This window comes from Nerophis ophidion, linkage group LG05 (assembly GCF_033978795.1).
Source record: "Nerophis ophidion isolate RoL-2023_Sa linkage group LG05, RoL_Noph_v1.0, whole genome shotgun sequence".
Taxonomy (NCBI): Eukaryota; Metazoa; Chordata; class Actinopteri; order Syngnathiformes; family Syngnathidae; genus Nerophis; species Nerophis ophidion.
Window position 1 is genome coordinate 33034900 of NC_084615.1, and position 21276 is coordinate 33056175.

Consider the following 21276-nt stretch of genomic DNA (forward strand, 5'->3'; position numbering starts at 1 on the left):
GTGTCCGAAGATTCCCAGCCCTACTATTTATGTTTCAAGCTTCTGAATATAATGTTGAACAGCCTTTTGAAATAAAAGCAATGTTTTTTCTATAAGGTAAACATCTCCTTTTTTCCTCTCTACAGGATGGTTCACTGGGGAACATAGATGACCTTGCTCAGGAGTACTCTGAGTACTACAACACGTGCTTCAGCGACGTCAGTGACCGCATGGAGGAGTTACGCAAAAGACGAGTCTCCCAAGACCTCGACATGGTAAACATGCTCACTCGCGTACACATTATAGATTGTATGACAGTTATATGTATAACTCTTAAAGGCAAGGAAACCCTAGCACACAAACCTTGTCCAAAGGAATTGTAAATCAACGCAGCGTGCTTGTGCAGTTCGGGTGTCCTTTTCACATGGATGTAGGGTAGTGGGGCACCTCTTTGGTTGCCTAGCTCCACACAAACACATGAAAGAATGCAGAGAGTGCTGCCACTGAAAGCCCTGTTCGTACATTCTACCCAGTGGGACCACGTGTAAACAAACTAGGCGCAGTAGAACTTCTAAGCTCGAATAGGTTGCTATTCTAACTTACTTAAGCGAAAGTGGTGAGCGTAGAGCTGTGTTACGGTTATCTTATTGTACTTAGCATTCAGGACAGGGAGACAATATGGGCTGTTTCCGGTTCAATGGTTACCAGCTTGCTCCTACTCCCAGTGTAATGGAGTGTGAGTGTGAGTTCTCTCCTTTCTTACTTCCTCACATCCATACCTATATTTCTTCCCTGACTAAATTAATTTCCATAACCGTGTCTCTTTTAGAAACTTCACTGAAAGTAAGCTATCTTCCGTACAGTTCTTCCCATTCCTACCGTGTTCTGTGTTGCATAATGTCTTCCTGTTGTACTCATGTCTTTATGTAATTGCCACTCTTTCAAAATATTCCCTTTTTAATTACTAAGAGGTTAGCTCTCGGAGCTGCTCCAACTTTAGTGTCTGCTTTGCCAGCTGATCTGCCAATTCATTACCCTTTATGCATTTGTGAGCCGGAACCCATTGGAACCTTACGCTGGTATTCAGCCTCTTAATATTTGATATTTGTCATGTCACTATATCTTGTCTGTTTTGCAACCTAAAATTTTGAACAGAGATTAACCATGAGTCAGAGCAGACCAACACCTTTTTTTTAGCTCTTCTACCCACTGTAGTGCTGCTGTTATTGCCAATGGCTCAACTGTAAACACTGCCAAATGGTTCTGTATTTTGTATTCCAACGGTCTTCAACTATCAGTCATTTCTTGTCCATGAAATAAATTAGTCCTATATCTCAAATAGTTTGGCACTAAATTAGCCTCCTTCAAACCTTGAAAACAACTTAATCCAGGGCAATTATTTTGACTCGAGGGGCCAAATTTTGAGAAAAAAAATATGTCTGGGGGCCAGTATATATATATTTTTAGGAACACTAATACAAAACCTCACACTAATGTCTGACTGAATGCTAAAAATGCAATTTTACATATTTATACTAAATGAGACACCCAGAATTTACATGAAAATAAAGAATGTGGGATTTACAATATTAACTATGAAGGATAAAACACTGAATATTGACAACATATGAACATCACACCCCCTCTCGATCGACATATTTTATAATAAAGCGAAACACACAAAAACTGCAACAAACGCAGCGAAATATGAGGGCGAAGGGTAAAAAAACCCACCTATACTCTAATATATCGGATACATCACTAAGCTTTAGAACTTTGTTGTAAAAATCTCCTTCCGCGTCTGTACATGACACCCGCATTTCAGGCACACTCTGGAAACACTCTGTGGAAAACGCTCCCCACCCACACTGTTTGGTGCACACTGCTGTAATTTAGATTACCATAGTAACTCATTAGATTACCATAGTAACTAGTATATCATGCAAAAGTGCAGATTTCAACCATTGAAATACTTTGTATAGTTCGAGACTTACAGTCATTAGAAAACATCACTGCACATCATAATGGCAGCTACAGTTTCCATCTTAAAGATCTAAAAAAATGATTTGGGAATGTCCGGCGGGCCAGATTGAAAATATTAACGGGTCTGCCTTAATCTAATCGTGTATTGTTTTTGAAAAGTCGGACTAACACACCTGGATTATGCAATTGAAAACCAGATCTCTCAAGGCGATGTGTGCGGCCGGAGAGGACCCTTCGCATCACGCATGCGCCAGTCTCAATGTGCGAGATATAACCCGGAAGCAGCTTCCATTCAATGAAAACATAAGCAACAATTTATTTGCTTCACAAATTAAAAGTAAATTACATTTTTAAATGCATTGATGGTAGAAAAAACAGGAACAGATTTATCTAAGGCAATGTAAAATGTTGGCTTAATTCGAACTCCCAAACAAAATACGAATGAGATGAAATAGAAAATGAAGCAGGTATGTTAAAGGCGGATAACAAACCACACACAAACCTCTTTACAGTGCATTTGTGCACCTCAAACTGGTTATAAAAAACTGAATTGTAATCCACACAACTGGCATGATAGTCCAGATCAGTATCAACCTTCATTTGGAAGAGTATCAGTCGGGGCACAAACATTCTTTTCATTACGGATTTAAAACTCCTTCCATTAATCCAAAGAGCCTTTTGAAAAAACTCTGAGACATTCAAAAGTATTGTTTCCATTAATTCTCCGTCCAAAAATTCCTTCGAAAAAAACTCTCCCACCTTGCTTCGGGCCTACATCCGCTCCGATACATTCTTGGTAGTAGTTTGGAGCACAATTTAAGATCAGTTGTTGATGCTGTTAGGGCTGGGCGATATATCGATATAAACGATATATCGCGGGTTTGTCTCTGTGATATAGAAAATGACTATATCGTAATATTCGAGTATACGTTCTCACACAGTTGCTTTTGGCTGCGGGCATTACACTACAGGTGTTTCTCACTCCTTCTCGTCTCTCCTTGTCACAGAGACGTAAAACAAGCCCACCTTCATACATACGTCACATACTGTCGCGCGTGTAACGTCATACGCTCTCGACGAGCAGAGAGGTAGCAGCATGGCTAACGTTAGCTGAGGCAGGTCGTGCAAGCGGAGCGACATTACAAGAGAGAGAAGGTGCAAAACTGATCACAAACGGAGGAAGAACAATTAATGCCCAAAAAAACAGCAGGGGGGTCCATCATCTGGCGGTGGTTTGGCTTCAAGCGGGAAGATATTCAGGAGACAACAGCAATATACAAAGTATGCAGCAAAAGTGTTGCTACCAAAGATAGCAGCACTACTAATTTGTTCTTTCATTTAAAAAGTCACCCACGGGAGAATGAAAAGTATTTGATAAATACAGTTTTGGTACATTGACTTAGTTGTGATTTCCCTCTCTGCATGAAAGTTTAAAGGGGAACATTATCACCAGACCTATGTAAGCGTCAACATATACCTTGATGGTGCAGAAAAAAGACCATATATTTTTTTAACCGATTTCCAAACTCTTAAATGGGTGAATTCCGGCTAATTAAACGCCTTTCGATTATTTGCAATGACGTCAGAACGTGACGTCACCTAGGTAATAAAGCCGCAATTTTCTCAAACACATTATAAACACCGCATCTCAGCTCTGTTATTTTCCGTTTTTTCGACTATTTTCTGGAACCTTGGAGACATCATGCCTCGTCGGTGTGTTGTCGGAGGGACAAGTTGCACCACTGGCCCAAAGATGCGAAAGTGGCAAGAAATTGGACGAAATTTGTTCAAAATACGAGGGTGTGGGGAAAGCCGACGAAATGGTCAGTCGTTTGTTCCGCACACTTTACTGACGAAAGCTATGCTACTACAGAGATAGCAAGATTGTGTGGATAGCCTGCGTCACTCAAAGCAGATGCATTTCCAACGTTAAAGTCAAAGAAATCTGCCGCCAGACCCCCATTGAATGTGCCGGAGTGTCTGCACATTTTACCGGCGGTGCTAAGGCAGACATGGCACAGAGATGTATGGATAACCTGCAGATGCATTTCCAACAATAAAGTCAACTAAATCACAAAGGTGAGTTTTGTTGATGTTGTTGACTTATGTGCTAATCAGACATATTTGGTCGCGGCATTACTGCCAGCTAATCAATGCTAACATGCTATTTAGGCTAGCTGTATGTACATTTGTAGCTATATTTACATCCAGTGTTTCCCTCCACCCACATTCAATGCCAAACAAACACTTACCAATCGATGGATTTAAGTTGATCCAGTATCACAAGATGCGAAACGTCCGATCGTTGGTCTGCACATTTTACCGGCGATGCTAAGGCAAACATGGCCGAATAGCGTCAATAGCGATTCGCTCAATACCTTCAGTTTCTTCTTCAATTTCGTTTTCGCTATCTGCCTCCATACTCCAACCATCCGTTTGAAATCGGAGTCTGAATCCGAGCTAATGTCGCTATATCTTGCTGTGCTATCCGTTTTGGCATCACTGGATGACGTCACAGGAAAATGGACGATGGCTTCACAGATAGCGAAAATCAGGCACTTTAAAGCTTTTTTTTAGGGATATTCCGGGATGGGTAAAATTTAGAAAAAAACTTCAAAAAAAAAATAAGCCACTGGGAACTGATTTTTATTGGTTTTAACCCTTCTGAAATTGTGATAATGTTCCCCTCTAAAATGAGCACATAATGCAGTATAAAGAGGAATGTTTTAATGTAGACACATAGAATCATCATACTGCTGTGATTATATGCATCCGGTGTTCATTCAAGGCTAAGGCAAAATATCGAGATATATATTGTTTATCACGATATGGCATAAAAATACCAAGATATTAATAAAAGCCAAGATTGCCCAGCCCTAGATGCTGTCTGCTATTTAACAGGGGCATGCCATTAGTGATATAATATTTGTAATCTGTGCCAATAATACAGCTGACATCACGCACAAAAAGTTGTAAGAATTCGCAGATGCCAAATGTGACATCATAGGTAAACCGGAAAAACAATACTTTTATCATGCACTCCCCAATGTACTGGAGGAGTGCATGGACACTTGGACATCACACTGTGTGAAAATACAAAAAAACAAACTACTTGAGAAACCAGACTAAACTGCCACACTTCCTCAGCCCTTGACCTTCGGCCTTTTGCTGAGGCCATGTATCCACAGAAGCTGCAGGAAACAACTATTGAGAAGTAACTGTTAAAGGTCTCGATAAAGTAAACTTAATTTGTGTTAATGCATTCACAACAATCATATTTCGCTCCCCACTCTCCCAGCATGGTAACATCCCCCTTCTTGTTGGGTGCTGCATTTCAGAGTGACTTCCGAGACTAACCCAGCACTGGAAAGTCTATTGCTTATTCTTCCACTGCAAAGTCAATTGCTTATTCTTCCACTGCAATGGGATCTCCCCCATCTCTACCTGTAGTGCACAAAGAGGAGTTGTTCTGAAAGCTCCACAACAAAGTTTCAGTACTTGTGTCTGAACTGGTTCCAATATCTTTAACACACATTTTTCTGCGGACCCATCCATAATATATCCATAATCTAAAATTGCCCTTACCATAGCTATGTAAATATTTTCATGGCTGCATTGCTGGCGCCCCTCTCTACTCCTGTCAAACATCTCATCACATTCAATATTGTTTTATACCTGGAAACAATGCTGGCAACATGTAGATTCCATGTTAGCCTAGTGTCCATTCAAGTAACCAAAAATTTGAATTAATTTAATGCTGTTCGATTACTTGGTCATACGATGTCATGGCTTCAAGGACTCTCCTCTTCCGCGTGAACACTATTGTTATGTTTTCCCTCTGAAAACTTAAAACCACACAGAAAATAATTTTTTTTCGCTATATTTACTGCCTCGGGCAGCATGGTGGGTCAGGGGTTAGTACGTGTGCCTCACAATACGAAGGTCTTGGGTTTTGATCATGGCCTCTGGATCTTTCTGTGTGGAGTTTGCATGTTCTACCCGTGACTGCGTGGGTTCCCTCCGGGGACTCCGGCTTCCTCCCACCTCCAAAGACATGCACCTGGAGATAGGTTGATTGGCAACACTAAATTGGCATTAGTGTGTGAATGCTGTCTGTCTATCTGTGTTGGCCTTGCGATTAGGTGGTGACTTGTCCAGGGTGTATCCTGCCCTCCGCCCGAATGCAGCTGGGATAGGCTCCAGCACCACCCACGGCCCTGTAAGGCAGGGGTAGGGAACCTATGGCTCTCGAGCCAGATGTGGCTCTTTCAATCACTGCATCTGGCTCTCGGATAAATCTTAAGCTGACATTGCTTAACACGATAAGTAATGAATAATTCCGCTGGTGATCACAGTGTTAAAAATAATGTTCATAAATATATAACATTCTCATGCATTTTCATCCATCCATCCGTTTTCTCCCATACCTGTTCAAGAAGTTGCATTAATGTATTTTATTTATTATTGGTTAGCTTCAAAAAACGTTATTAAAAATAATAAGAGACTTATTATACTCTTAGAAATGTTTGTCTTACTTAAAAATGCACGCATTTAGTTGTATTCAGTGTGAAAAAGTATTATATGGCTCTCACGGAAATACATTTAAAAATATTTGGCTTTCATGGCTTTCTCAACCAAATAGGTTCCCGACCCCTGCTGTAAGGGATAAGCAGTAAAAAATGGATGGATGGACTTACTGCCTCTTGAATTTTATTTGTGATACGACAAACATTTTCACCAAGTTTCCTTAAAGCTCCGTCATTTGCAAATAATTAACACCCAATACTGCCTTCAATATGTTCAAAGATATCATTGATCATATTGCGATAATCACACTCCCTCGAGGAGTTCTATTTTCCACTTGGTACATTCTCGATAGCTCGGACCCAGCTATGACTTGTATAGACTTACGGAAATTGTACTAGCACATACCTTATTTTTCGGACTATAAGTCACAGTTTTTTTCATAGTTTGGCCGGGGGTGTAACTTATACTCAGGAGCGACTTATGTGTGAAATTGTTAACACATTACCATAAAATATCAAATAATATTATTTGGTTCATTCATGTAAGAGACTAGACCAGGGGTCACCAACGCGGTGCCCGCGGGCACCAGGTAGCCTGTAAGGACCAGATGAGTAGCCCGCTGGCCTGTTCTAAAAATAGCTCAAATAGCAGCACTTACCAGTGAGCTGCCTCTGTTTTTAAAATTGTATTTATTTACTAGCAAGCTGGTCTCGCTTTGCTCGACATTTTTAATTCTAAGAGAGACAAAAATAGAATAGAATTGGAAAATCCAAGAAAATATTGTAAAGACTTGGTCTTTACTTGTTTAAATAAATTCATTAATGTTTTTACTTTGCTTCTTATAACTTTCAGAAAGACAATTTTAGAGAAAAAATACATCCTTCAAAATGGTTTTAGGATTTTTAAACACATATACCTTTTTACCTTTTAAATTCCTTCCTCTTCTTTCCTGACAATTTAAATCAATGTTCAAGTAAATTTTTTTTTTTTTATTGTAAAGAATAATAAATAAATTTTTATTTAATTCTTAATTTTAGCTTCTGTTTTTTCGACAAAGAATATTTGTGAAATATTTGTTAAAACTTATTATGATTAAAATTAAATAAAAATATTCTGGCAAATGTAGAAAATCTTTACAATCAAATTTAAATCTTATTTCAAAGTCTTTTGGATTTCTTTTAAATTTTTTGTTCTGGAAAATCTAGAAGAAATAATGATTTTTCTTTGTTAGAAATATAGCTTCGTCCAATTTGTTACATACTCTAACAAAGTGCAAATTGGATTTTAACATATTTAAAACATGTCATCAAAATTCTAAAATGTATTTTAATTAGGAAAAATTACTAATGATGTTCCATAAATTATTTTTTACATTTTTTCAAAAAGATTGGAATTAGCTAGTTCTTCTCTACTTTTTTCGGTTGAATTTTGAATTTTAAAGAGTCGAAATTGAAGATAAACTATGTTTCAAAATTAAATTTTAATTTTTTTCCGGGTTTCTCCTCTTTTAAATCGTTCAATTAAGTGTTTTTTTTAATAATTTGTTCTCTACAAAAAACTTCCGTTAAAGGAAAAAAATGTACCACGGAATGACAGACAGAAATACCCATTTTTTATATATAATTATTTAGATTTATTTATTAAAGGTAAATTGAGCAAATTGGCTATTTCTGGCAATTTTTTTAATCCATCCATCCATCCATTTCCTACCGCTTATTAAACTGGTAGCCCTTCGCATTAATCACTACCCAAGAAGTAGCTCTTGGTTTCAAAAAGGTTGGTGACCCCTGGAATAGACGTATAAGATTTCACCGGATTTAGCAATTAGGAGTGACAGATTGTTTGGTAAATGTATAGCATGTTCTATATGTTATAGTTATTTGAATGACTCTTACCATAATATATTACGTTAACATACCAGGCACCTTCTCAGTTGATTATTTATGCGTCATATAACATACACTTATTCAGCCTGTAGTTCACTATTCTTTATTTATTTCAAACTGCCTTTCAAATTTCTATTCTTGGTGTTGGGTTTTATCGAATAAATTTCCCCAAAAATTGCGACTTATACTCCAGTGCGACTTATATACCGTATTTCGTTGAATTGCCGCCAGGGCGCTAATTAATTTAAAACCTCTTCTCACTCTTGCACTTACCAAAGGCATGCGGTAAAAGTAAGCATGCGCTAATTATTTTAAAACCTCTTCTCACTCCGGCACTTACCAAAGGTATGCAGTAAAAATTTGAGTGTGATATAAGCTTGGACCTTAAAGGGGAACATTATCACCAGACCTATGTAAGCGTCAACATATACCTTGATGGTGCAGAAAAAAGACCATATATTTTTTTAACCGATTTCCGAACTCTAAATGGGTGAATTTTGGCGAATCAAACGCCTTTCTGTATATCGCTCATGTGGTGATGACGTCAGAACGTGACGTCTCCGAGGTAATACAGCCGCCATTTTCATTTTCAACACATAACAAACACCGGGTCTCAGCTCTGTTATTTTCCGTTTTTTGACCTTTTTTTTTTAACCTTGGAGACATCATGCCTCGTCGGTGTGTTGTCGTAGGGTGTAACAACACTAACAGGAAGGGATTCAAGTTGCACCACTGGCCCGAAGATGCGAAAGTGTCTGCCGCCAAACCCCCATTGAATGTACCAAAGTGTCTCCACATTTTACATGGCACAGAGATGTATGGATAACCTGCAGATGCATTTGCAACGATAAAGTCAACTAAATCACAAAGGTCAGTTTTGTTGATGTTGACTTATGTGCAAATCAGACATATTTGGTCGCGGCGTGACTGCCAGCTAATCGATGCTAACATGCTACACTAATTGATGCTAACATGCTACGCTAATCGATGCTAACATGCTATTTACCGGCGGTGCTAAAGCAGACATGGCACAGAGATGTATGGATAACCTGCAGATGCATTTGCAACGATAAAGTCAACTAAATCACAAAGGTCAGTTTTGTTGATGTTGACTGCCAGCTAATCGATGCTAACATGCTATGCTAATCGATGCTAACATGCTATTTACCGGCGGTGCTAAAGCAGACATGGCACAGAGATGTATGGATAACCTGCAGATGCATTTGCAACGATAAAGTCAACTAAATCACAAAGGTGAGTTTTGTTGATGTTGACTGCCAGCTAATTGATGCTAACATGCTACGCTAATCGATGCTAACATGCTATTTACAGGCGGTGCTAAAGCAGACATGGCACAGAGATGTATGGATAACCTGTAGATGCTTTTGCAACTATATTACGTATACTTCCACCCACATTTAATGCGAAAAAAACACTTACCAATCGACGGATTTAAGTTGCTCCAGTGTCAAGAGATGCGAGAGTCCTGATCGTTTGGTCCGCACATTTTACCGGCGATGCTAACGCAGCTATTCAGCCATGCTATGGCGATGAAAAGCGTCAATAGCTATTCGCTCAATAGCTTCAGTTTCTTCTTCAATACTTTCATACTCCAACCATCCGTTTCAATACATGCATAATCTGTTGAATCGCTTAAACCGCTGAAATCCGAGTCTGAATCCGAGCTAATGTCGCTATATCTGGCTCTGGTATCTGCCATTGTTTGTTTACATTGGCAGCACTGTGTGACGTCACAGGGAAATGGATAGTCGCATCGCAAGTAGCGAAAATCAAGCACTTTAAAGCTTTTTTTAGGGCTATCCGGGGACCGGTAACATTTTGAAAAAAACTTCAAAAAATACAACAAGCCACTGGGAACTAATTTTTATTGTTTTTAACCCTTTTGTGATAATGTTCCCCTTTAAATCCTACTGAATAGCTCTTAATCTTCTTCCCTTTATGCGAATTCAAATTACCGGTATTGAAATCAGCCTCCCCCATTTTGAAAATGATGACACGGGAAGTGTCACTCGTGACGTTACGAGTTTGACCAGGCGGTAATACTAAGCATGCGCTAATTATTTTGGGAAGCGAGTTTGACCCGGCAGTAATTCAATGCAGACGCATACTATATGCCCTGCGGCAATTCAAGGAAATATGGTATGTTTTTTTCCTTCTTTATTATGCATTTTTGGCAGGTGCGACTTATACTCCGGAGCGACTTATACTCCGAAAAATACGGTATACCCTATATATTGTACTAATGTCACGTTATAAGATGTATTCAAAGGTACATGGCTGAAAAAAGCGTCAAACATTGTCATGTGATGTGTCCGTAACCCATGGCTTTCCTCCAATGGAAGTAGGAAAGAGCAGAAAGTTTAAAACTACAAATAGTCACCAATGCTTATAGCATGACGCAACATTGGATTATAGCTCACATGCTGCACCGGTGTTGCACTTTTTCAAAATCTCAGCAGAAACTTGTTGTTTCCACCTGATCTTGTCTTTGCCAGCGCTATGTTTTCTAGTGAGTAGCGTGTGTTCGTTTTTGAAAGCAACCATGTGGTTTTGGTTGACAAGGTATGCTGATTTTTAAAGTGTGCCTTCTAATAACTGCAGACACATCAAAGTCAACACAGCGGAAACGTTGCCGCATCTGTTTGAGGGTTCTCTCTGTTTGGTCTTTGGGATAAATATAGTTGTCTCTATATACATACTGTAAATCACCTCAATATAATCTGAAACAGGCTCATCCTCCTCGGTGGATAAAATCAGGCAATATATAGAAAGCGTTACCAAAACTGAACTGACTGGGCCCCGAGCCTAAAGGAGGAGGTGGACTGAAGGGAAAAGGGTTGAGGCAAATGAAGAGAGGATTTGAATCTGAGCGCCTGCAGCTGTCCCGACACTCTGCAAATGTTGGCAGCAAGATATAGAAAAGAGAAGGGAAAAACATCACGGGTCAGACAACACCTCATTGAAGAGCTCGCAAAAGGAACTGCATCAAACCACACTTGATAGATTTTGCTCATCCACCTTTTTAAAATTGGCTGTTAAAAAGGGAGAGCGAGAAAATGTTCTAATGTCATATACCTGTTGACTTATTAAGGTCGCAATCAATGTTATAAATCTGTTAATGGCGAGGCATTTAGAAACTGGCTCTCCTCACGGATAAGGCCTTTAAAAGAAAAGGCCAAAGTCTTGTAAAGGGCACAGGAAGATGGTGATGCAATTTGGTCTTGAATACACCTGCTCTATCTTCAGTTTGTGTGCCTTTCTCAGTCTCCAAATTAAATCACCTTTCAGTACTATTTTTCCAAATCTCCAGTCATAAATTAGCCACTGTAGACATGCCAAACTTATTGCTGGCATTTCTCCTTGTCCACAACCTAATATTGTGTAAATAAACTCCACCCAGTAGCACAAATGAACAGCTTTGAATAGGCTCAACATTTCCGTAGTCAAGTCCTACACAAGGAAATCGACTGTCCTAAATTGCTCCCAATGACTATGTTACTCTCTCCATTTACAGGATCACTCTGTAATTTGGGCAAACAACATGATGAATTAAATCTAGACCGGCTCTCTGAGACTTTCCTGGTCACCTGATTGGATGTTTGTCAATTTGTGACTGGAAATCGACTCTTGGATAACTTCATTTTCTGTTACTGGTCCATTATGGTAACTTATTATTAATCCAACTAATACTTATTTTGTCATGAAATGCTTATCTTGGACATTGGTAAACATGCGGTTCACAAAAATGACTCTCGTGCCATTGGCGTAGGATAAACACAGAGTGGCTAATTATCTTCTGGTCCCTTTTGGTGAGCGATGTATTCAAACTTTGTTTTGTTTTTGCAGGATGCGTCCGCTAGCCTTTTAGTGGCCTCTCATTAACACAACAATGTCTGTGTCTTTCTTTGTTCAAGTAAAACACAGTGTTCCCCCCTGTTTAGAGCTGATGATGGAGAATCGCAGAGCTCAGTATTCACTTCCTGCCTGGCCCCTCATGTGTTGTTTCTCTTATATCATCATCTTTACGTGGAAGCAAAGGGGGTAAATAAACATCCCCTCGATGAACGGGATCTATGGATTAGTATCTAACATACTCAAACTGTTTCCCAGCAGTCTGATAGGTGGATGGATTTTGGTGGGATGTTGATGGTATGGATTTTCAAACCACATATGCAGAACTGCCTACTCTCGTAATAAGAGTCTTGTCGATCTTTAATGATAATAATAAATAATCGTTTAAAATGGCAAGTTATACAAGTGGTTATTTGTCCCAATCAGACTTAATAGTATATTGTATATATTATAAGTTTTGGTTTCCTCAAATCTGATCTGAATTTGAGTCCTGATCCAATACTTTAACAATAGGTAATGAAACTGACATGTTTTTAGCAAGTATTGTAGAACAATAAGACATTTTAATTGAGTTTATTTCATTAAATTTAGAATTTACTAGTATTGTCTTAAACCAGACGATGTTATGAATTTGTGGTACTAGTCGTGGTACAGTGTTTTGCGCAAAATAAAGTCAATAGTGCAGGATAACTAAACAAAAGTAAAAACTACTGTTGGCTCTCATTTAAATAATTTGATTTTTGCCCTTAAAGGCCTACTGAAATTTGATTTTCTTATTTAAACGGGGATAGCAGGTCCATTCCATGTGTCATACTTGATCATTTCGCGATATTGCCATATTTTTGCTGAAAGGATTTAGTACAGAACATCGACAATAAAGTTTGCAACTTTTGGTCGCTAATAAAAAAGCCTTGCCTGTACCGGAAGTCACAGACGATGACGTCACAAGGCTGAGGGCTCCTTACGTCCTCACATTGTTTATAATGGGAGCCTCCAGCAGCAAGGGTTATTCGGACCGAGAAAACGACAATTCCCCCATTAATTTGAGCAAGGATGAAAGATTCGTGGATGATGATATTGATAGTGAAGGACTAGAAAAAAATTTAATAAAAAAATAAAGTTAAAAAAAAAGGCGATTGCATTGGGACGGTTTCAGATGTTTTTAGACACATTTACTAGGATAATTCTGGGAAATCCCTTATCTTTCTATTGTGTTGCTAGTGTTTTAGTGAGATTAACAGTACCTGATAGTCGGAGGGGTGTGTCTACGGGTGTGTTGACGCCAGTGTCTGAGGGAAGTCGACGGCAGCTGCATGGACGGCGCAAGCTCAGCTGATCTCCGGTAAGAGGCGACTTTTTACCACAATTGTCTCACCGAAACCTGACGGTTGACAAGTGGACGGGAACAATGTTCGCTTGACCGCTCTCATCCATAGTAAAGCTTCACCTCCGGGAATTTTAAACAAGGAAACACCGTGTTTGAGTGACTAAAGGCTAAAAGCTTCCCAACTCCATCTTTCTACTTTGACTTCTCCATTATTAATTGAACAAATTGCAAAGGATTCAGCAACACAGATGTCAAGAATACTGTGTAATTGCGCCATGAAAAGAGAGGACTTTTAGCCGCAAATGGTGCTGCGCCAATATGTCTCCTGCAACCCGGGACGTCGTGCGCGCACGTCATCTTTCCGCGACGTTTTCCACAAGAAACTCTGCGGGAAATTTAAAATTGCAATTTAGTAAACTTAAAAAGGCCGTATTGGCATGTGTTGCAATGTTAATATTTCATCATTGATATATAAACTATCAGACTGCGTGGTCGGTAGTAGTGGGTTTCAGTAGGCCTTTAACTTTACTATATCCAACAACGTATTTCCAGAGTTTGTGAACAATAAAAAAAATTTACAAAAAAAGCTCTAGATTGACGGTTAGCTGCTTTTTGTAGCCTTTTATTGTGTAGTGTAGCATGTTTAGCTTTTCATATTCTTGTAGTCCTGCAGTGACAATAATACTTGTAAGAAACTTGGTTTATTTTCCGCCCTGAAGGCAAGGATTAGTAATAAAAGCGGCTCCGCAGAGTGGATGGACATTAGCTGCCCTAAGATGACGTGTTCACTACAGCTTGCTCTTACATTCTTGCCGGTGCTGTGGAAATACACACACTTTCCTGGAATTCACACGTCACCTGCATTTGTGTGACAAAGAATCCGGAAATTAAATTGTCTCCTTTGCTTTTGAGGGAATCTTTTACACGAGTGCAGTATTTAGGCCTGTGGACACCAGGACACAACTGCGGCAAAAACCGTCTGGACTTGTCAACTCATCAACCAATCTCTGATTAGTATAGAAAAATGAATCTATCAGCCACGTACCCAAACCTAGTTTAACAAAACAGTAATCCTTTAAGGCAGTGGTCCCCAACCACCTGGCCGCGGCGTGGCCCGATTGGTACCGGGCGGCAGAAATATTTTTTATTAAAAAAAATAAAATAAAATACAATTTTTTTTTTTTTTCATGACAAAGAAGAAAAAAAAAAAAAGAAAAAAAAAGGACACCCTCCCCCCGGGCCGCGGGACAAATTATTAAGCGTTGACCGGTCCACGGATACAAAAAGGTTGGGGATCTTTCAGTCCAGTTGTAGTCAAGTTTCTTTTTTAGTAGTTTTGGCAACTTATTACTAATGATAAGTAAAAATGACAGAAATAGAGAAAAGTGCTGAGCCACTTTGTCTTGTGCCTTTTTTGTACTGGTTTTGGATAATTGTTTAGTTTTGGACCCATTTAATCTTTAAAATACTAGGTTTAACCGTGAATAATTTGGCTTCAAATACATTAAAGTAACTTTTTCATCAATTTTAACATGTATTCAATTCTTAAAACCTACTAATTTAGAACTTTTGACAATGTCAGAAATGTCAGACTTTTATATTGTCCTATATTCAAGGTCTGGATTGGAATCAACACAAGGCACCAAACGACTTCTCCTTAAGCAAGTCAGAGCATTTCTTCTCGTCACTCACAGGTTATGATTGATGCTGTTAAACTGGCATATCATCTTAGAGATTTTCCTGTATTGCTTGTTTAGTTAATAAGACTGTCGTTTGTACAGGTAGAATCCTGTAAGCCGGCCGAGACCAGCTTGTGAATGGTTAATTTCTGATGGGTTATCTAAGCCTAAATATGAAGTATATAAATATATATATATTGTATATTCCGGATTGACAAACTGTTTTCGGAAAGCCGGCCAAACTATTGGCACGCAAATGGAGGCGTTTGCGTCACTGAAGGACAAGACGACACTGGACAAACTGCTGGCCATCAAGGACAATCCTGCCCACCCACTCCATCAGACAATTGAGGGACAGCGGAGTTCATACTCCAACAGGCTCCCTCAGCTTTGTTCCCACAGTGTTCGAGTCAAAAACTATTTAATTCCGCACTCCAACCAGCTGCTACCTTACCGTGGTAGAGGAGTTTGCGTGTCCCAATGATCCTAGGAGCTATGTTGTCTGGGGGCTTTCATGCCCCCTGGTAGGGTCTCCCAAGACAAACAGGTCCTAGGTGAGTGATCAGACAAAGAGCAGCTCAAAGACTTCTATGGAATTACAACAAAATGGACTCAGATTTCCCTTGCCCGGACGCAGGTCACCGGGGCCCCGCTCTGGAGCCAGGCCCGGAGTTGGGGCACGATGGCGAGCGCCTGGTGGCCGGGCCTGTCCCCATGGGGCCCGGCCGGGCACAGCCCGAAGAGGCAACGTGGGTCATCCCTCCAATGGGCTCACCACTCATAGGAGGGGCCATAAAGGTCGGGTGCATTGTGAGCTGGGCGACAGCCGAAGGCATGGCCCTTGGCGGTCCGATCCTCGGCTACAGAAGCTAGCTCTTGGGACGTGGAACGTCACCTCACTGGGGGGGAAGGAGCCTGAGCTAGTGCGCAAGGTAGAGAAGTTCCGGCTGGATATAGTCGGACTCACCTCGGCGCACAGCAAGGGCTGTGGAACCAGTTATCTCGAGAGGGACTGGACTCTCTTCCACTCTGGCGTTGCCGGCAGTGAGAGGCGACGGGCTGGGGTGGCAATTCTCGTTGCCCCCCGGCTCAAAGCCTGCACGTTGGAGTTCAACCCGGTGGACGAGAGGTTAGCTTCCCTCCGCCTTCGGGTGGGGGGACGGGTCCTGACTGTTGTTTGTGCTTATGCACCAAACAGCAGTTCAGAGTACCCACCCTTTTTGGGTACACTCGAGGGAGTATTGGAAAGTGCTCCGCCGGGTGATTCCCTTGTCCTACTGGGAGACTTCAACGCTCATGTTAGCAACGACAGTGAAACCTGGAGAGGCGTGATTGGGAAGAATGGCCGCCCGGATCTAAACCCGAGTGGTGTTTTGTTATTGGACTTTTGTGCTCGTCACGGATTGTCCATAACGAACACCATGTTCAAACATAAGGGTGTCCATATGTGCACATGGCACCAGGACACCCTAGGCCGCCGTTCCATGATCGACTTTGTAGTTGTGTCATCGGATTTGCGGCCTCATGTTTTGGACACTCGGGTGAAGAGAGGGGCGGAGCTTTCTACCGATCACCACCTGGTGGTGAGTTGGCTGCGATGGTGGGGGAGGATGCCGGACAGACCTGGGAGGCCCAAACGCATTGTGAGGGTCTGCTGGGAACGTCTGGCAGAGTCTCCTGTCAGACAGAGTTTCAATTCCCACCTCCGGAAGAACTTTGAACATGTCACGAGGGAGGTGCGAGACATTAAGTCCGAGTGGACCATGTTCCGAACCTCTATTGTCGAGGCGGCTGATTGGAGCTGTGGCCGCAAGGTTGTTGGTGCCTGTCGTGGCGGTAATCCCAGAACCCGTTGGTGGACACCAGCAGTGAGAGATGCCGTCGAGCTGAAGAAGGAGTCCTATCGGGTTCTTTTGGCTCATAGGACTCCGGAGGCAGTGGACGGGTACCGACTGGTCAAGCGGTGTGCAGCTTTAGCGGTTGCTGAGGCAAAAACTCGGACATGGGAAGAGTTCGGGGAAGCAATGGAAAAGGACTTCTGGACGGCTTCGAAGCGATTCTGGACCACCATACGCCACCTCAGGAAGGGAAAGCAGTGCACTATCAACATCGTGTATGGTGTGGATGGTTTTCTGCTGACTTCGACTCCGGATGTTGTGGATCGGTGGAGGGAATACTTCGAAGACCTCCTCAATCCCACCAACACGTCTTCCTTTGCTGAAGCGGTGCCTGGGGAATCTGTGGTGGGCTCTCCTATTTCTGGGGCTGAGGTTGCTGAGGTAGTTAAAAAGCTCCTCGGCGGCAAGGCCCCGGGGGTAGATGAGACCCGCCCGGAGTTCCTTAAGGCTCTGGATGCTGTGGGTCTGTCTTGGTTGACAAGACTCTGCAGCATCGCGTGGACATCGGGGGCGGTACCTCTTGATTGGCAGACCGGGGTTGTGGTCCCTCTCTTTAAGAAGGGGGACCGGAGGGTGTGTTCCAACTATCGTGGGATCACACTCCTCAGTCTTCCCGGTAAGGTTTATTCAGGTGTACTGGAGAGGAGGCTACGCCGGATAGTCGAACCTCGGATTCAGGAGGAACAGTGTGGTTTTCGTCCTGGTCGTGGAACTGTGGACCAGCTCTATACTCTCGGCAGAGTTCTTGAGGGTGCATGGGAGTTTGCCCAACCAGTCTACATGTGCTTTGTGGATTTGGAGAAGGCATTCGACCGTGTCCCTCGGGAAGTCCTGTGGGGAGTGCTCAGAGAGTATGGGGTACCGGACTGTCTTATTATGGCGGTCCGCTCCCTGTATGATCGGTGTCAGAGCTTGGTCCGCATTGCTGGCAGTAAGTCGGACTCGTTTCCAGTGAGGGTTGGACTCCGCCAAGGCTGTCCTTTGTCACCGATTCTGTTCATAACTTTTATGGACAGAATTTCTAGGCGCAGTCAAGGCGTTGAGGGGTTCCGGTTTGGTGGCCGCGGGATTAAGTCCCTGCTTTTCGCAGATAATGTGGTCCTGATGGCTTCATCTGGCCGGGATCTTCAGCTCTCACTGGATCGGTTCGCAGCCGAGTGTGAAGCGACCGGAATGAGAATCAGTACCTCCAAGTCAGAGTCCATGGTTCTCGCCCGGAAAAGGGTGGAGTGCCATCTCCAGGTTGGGGAGGAGACACTGCCCCAAGTGGAGGAGTTCAAGTACCTAGGAGTCTTGTTCACGAGTGGGGGAAGAGTGGATCGTGAGATCGACAGACGGATCGGTGCGGCGTCTTCAGTAATGCGGACGTTGTATCGATCCGTTGTGGTGAAGAAGGAGCTGAGCCGGAAGGCGAAGCTCTCAATTTACCGGTCTATCTACGTTCCCATCCTCACCTATGGTCATGAGCTTTGGGTCATGACCGAAAGGATAAGATCACGGGTACAAGCGGCCGAAATGAGTTTCCTCCGCCGGGTGGCGGGGCTCTCCCTTAGAGATAGGGTGAGAAGTTCTGCCATCCGGGAAGAACTCAAAGTAAAGCCGCTGCTGCTCCACATCGAGAGGAGCCAGATGAGGTGGCTCGGGCATCTGGTCAGGATGCCACCCGAACGCCTCCCTAGGGAGGTGTTTAGGGCACGTCCAACCGGTAGGAGGCCACGGGGAAGACCCAGGACACGATGGGAAGACTATGTCTCCCGGCTGGCCTGGGAACGCCTCGGGATCCCCCGGGAAGAGCTGGACGAAGTGGCTGGGGAGAGGGAAGTCTGGGCTTCCCTGCTTAGGCTCTTGCCCCCGCGACCCGACCTCGGATAAGCGGAAGATGATGGATGGATGGATGGATGAACTCCAACCAGCTGTGTAATCACTCGCCATATAGGAATAGATGATATCTGTCTATTACCTGACACCTTCTATGTTCGTTACCTCTCTTTGTTTATAATGTATACTTTCTGCTGGATCCACTCTCTATCTCATGCTGCAGCTGTTACATATTCTGTAATATTGTATGGTAATTGTTATACGTTATATATATTATATAAACACAATATATCAGTATATATCCTGCTGTACATATATTATGTAAACATTACATATATGTTTGTGGAGGGGGGCGTGGCCGGTGGGCCTGCTGCGAAGCGGGGTGTGCCAGGGCCGGCTTGGAAGTCAGTGACAGGTGCGTAGATGGCCCACCTGGGCCTGGTTATCTAATCACCTTTCGATTCAAGAACTCCTTCATTCCGCATTCCATCTATCTGTATAATCACTCGCCATACAGCAATAGAGGATATCTGTCTAATACCTGACACCTTCTATGTTAGCTACCTCTCTTTGTTTATAAGGTATATTTTCTGCTGGATCTACTCTCTATTTCATGCTGTAGCTGTTACCTATTCTGTAATATTGTACATGGCAAGTGTTATATGTTGTATGTATTATATAAACATAATATCAGTATATATCATATACTGTACATATATCATGTCCAGTATATGATACTGGACTTAATATATGTACAGTATATGGGGCGTGGCCTGTGGCCCTGCAGCGAAGCGGGGTGTGCCAGGGCTGGCTTCGAAATCAGCAACAGGTGCGCAGATGGCCCACCTAGGCCTGGTTATCTAATCACCTGTCGCTCTGTTAAAAGGCAGCTGGAGGAGTGAGGGGGGGCTGGAGTGAGAGCGAGAGAGTGTTGAAGACAAAAAGACAATCGCTTAAAGAAACCTGTTGAGAGAAGAAAATAAAACTGTATTGTAACCCTGATCCGGGCTCTCATGGCGTTCATTGGTGGTCCGAAGAACCCCGTGGAGGGCAACCTCCACAATGTTGTACTTTATATTACTACGGTACATTTTTAGTCTATTTTATACATGCTTAGTCCTTTCCATCCTTTGTAACTGAGCTACTGTGTGGAACATTTTCCCTTGTAGATAATTAAAGTTTGTCTAAGTCTAAGTAGATGAATTATATCAAAAATATTTTTTGAGCAGTAGGAATACATTATGAAAAACTTCTTTTGAATGTCTTTTCAAAGTGCTCATATGTCCCTTAATTTATGTTCTTTAATCATTTGGTGCTGACATTATTTAGAAAAAAAAAAGTCTTGAATGTTTGGTTTCTTGGATGTCCAGAGTGTGAAGTGTTTTGTGTTGCCTTTAGGGAAACACCAGCGGGCCAAGTTCTTTGTCAAAGGGGCTCAGTTCATTGAGGTTAAGACACTACAGATGTGAAAAAAAAACAGGTGCCTGTTTGTTCTTTCCACCTTCGGGCCTTTTCACCTCGCAAACATAGCACGCGCTCAAACAGCGGCCCTTTTGTTACTTTTAAGATTTTCTTCAAATAGTGTCGGCACGCCTTCAATGTTGGGATAACCAGTGAGCAGGTGTTAGATTTGTGTTTCTTGTGGTGTGGTTTATTAGTCAGTCTACAGAAGGTGACTCTGTCACAGGAATTTGTAATAACTCTGGTGTTTGTCTTTTGAATCGCCAAATAATGTTGATCCAACAGGTTTTGGAATGCTTCGGACTGTTGAAACAAGCATGCCAGTGCTGCAATACAAAGACACAAAACATGCAAACCTTTTGGAGCAGTAGAAGGTAGAGCTACCTAAAGACATGTCATTGTATTATCTGCTGAGCCAGTTCCGCGTGCTTGAATCATACCGGTCCCACAGCTAACGTCTTCCTTTTTGTTTACGCTCACACCAGGCTTTCCGGTTGGTGCCTGTTACTTCGTCGTCCTAACTATCCACACCACACTTGCCCACCCAGACTCATCGGACCGTGCCAGCTGGCATACGTTTGCTAAGCCACCTGGTCTTACGGGTTTTGCCGCATATCCGTCTATGTTTTTGCTTGCGAGCTTAGCATCGACGTCATTGCAGTAACTCCAGCCGAAAGTGGGCTTTACAGTTATGTTTGGACCCAAATGTTTCTATTTAACACACTGTCCTTTTCCCTAAGCATACTGCAAAGGGAGCAGTTTGGATAACACATAGCCTAATTTTTATAAAGTACACTTGAATTTGATATCCCTCAAATTGATTTGTCTTTAATAATGTACAGCAC

At 42.2% G+C, this 21276-nt stretch overlaps 1 protein-coding gene across 6 annotated transcripts in view; it reads left to right on the forward strand.

Moving 5' to 3' along the window:
- sash1a (SAM and SH3 domain containing 1a) overlaps positions 1-21276 on the forward strand; it is a 528217-nt gene that overhangs the window by 408129 nt on the left and 98812 nt on the right. For all 6 annotated transcript variants that reach the window (XM_061900590.1, XM_061900591.1, XM_061900595.1 and 3 more), the window contains exon 2: positions 126-254. In XM_061900590.1, the coding sequence (XP_061756574.1) occupies positions 126-254 (129 nt within the window). The remainder of the gene's footprint in view (positions 1-125; positions 255-21276) is intronic.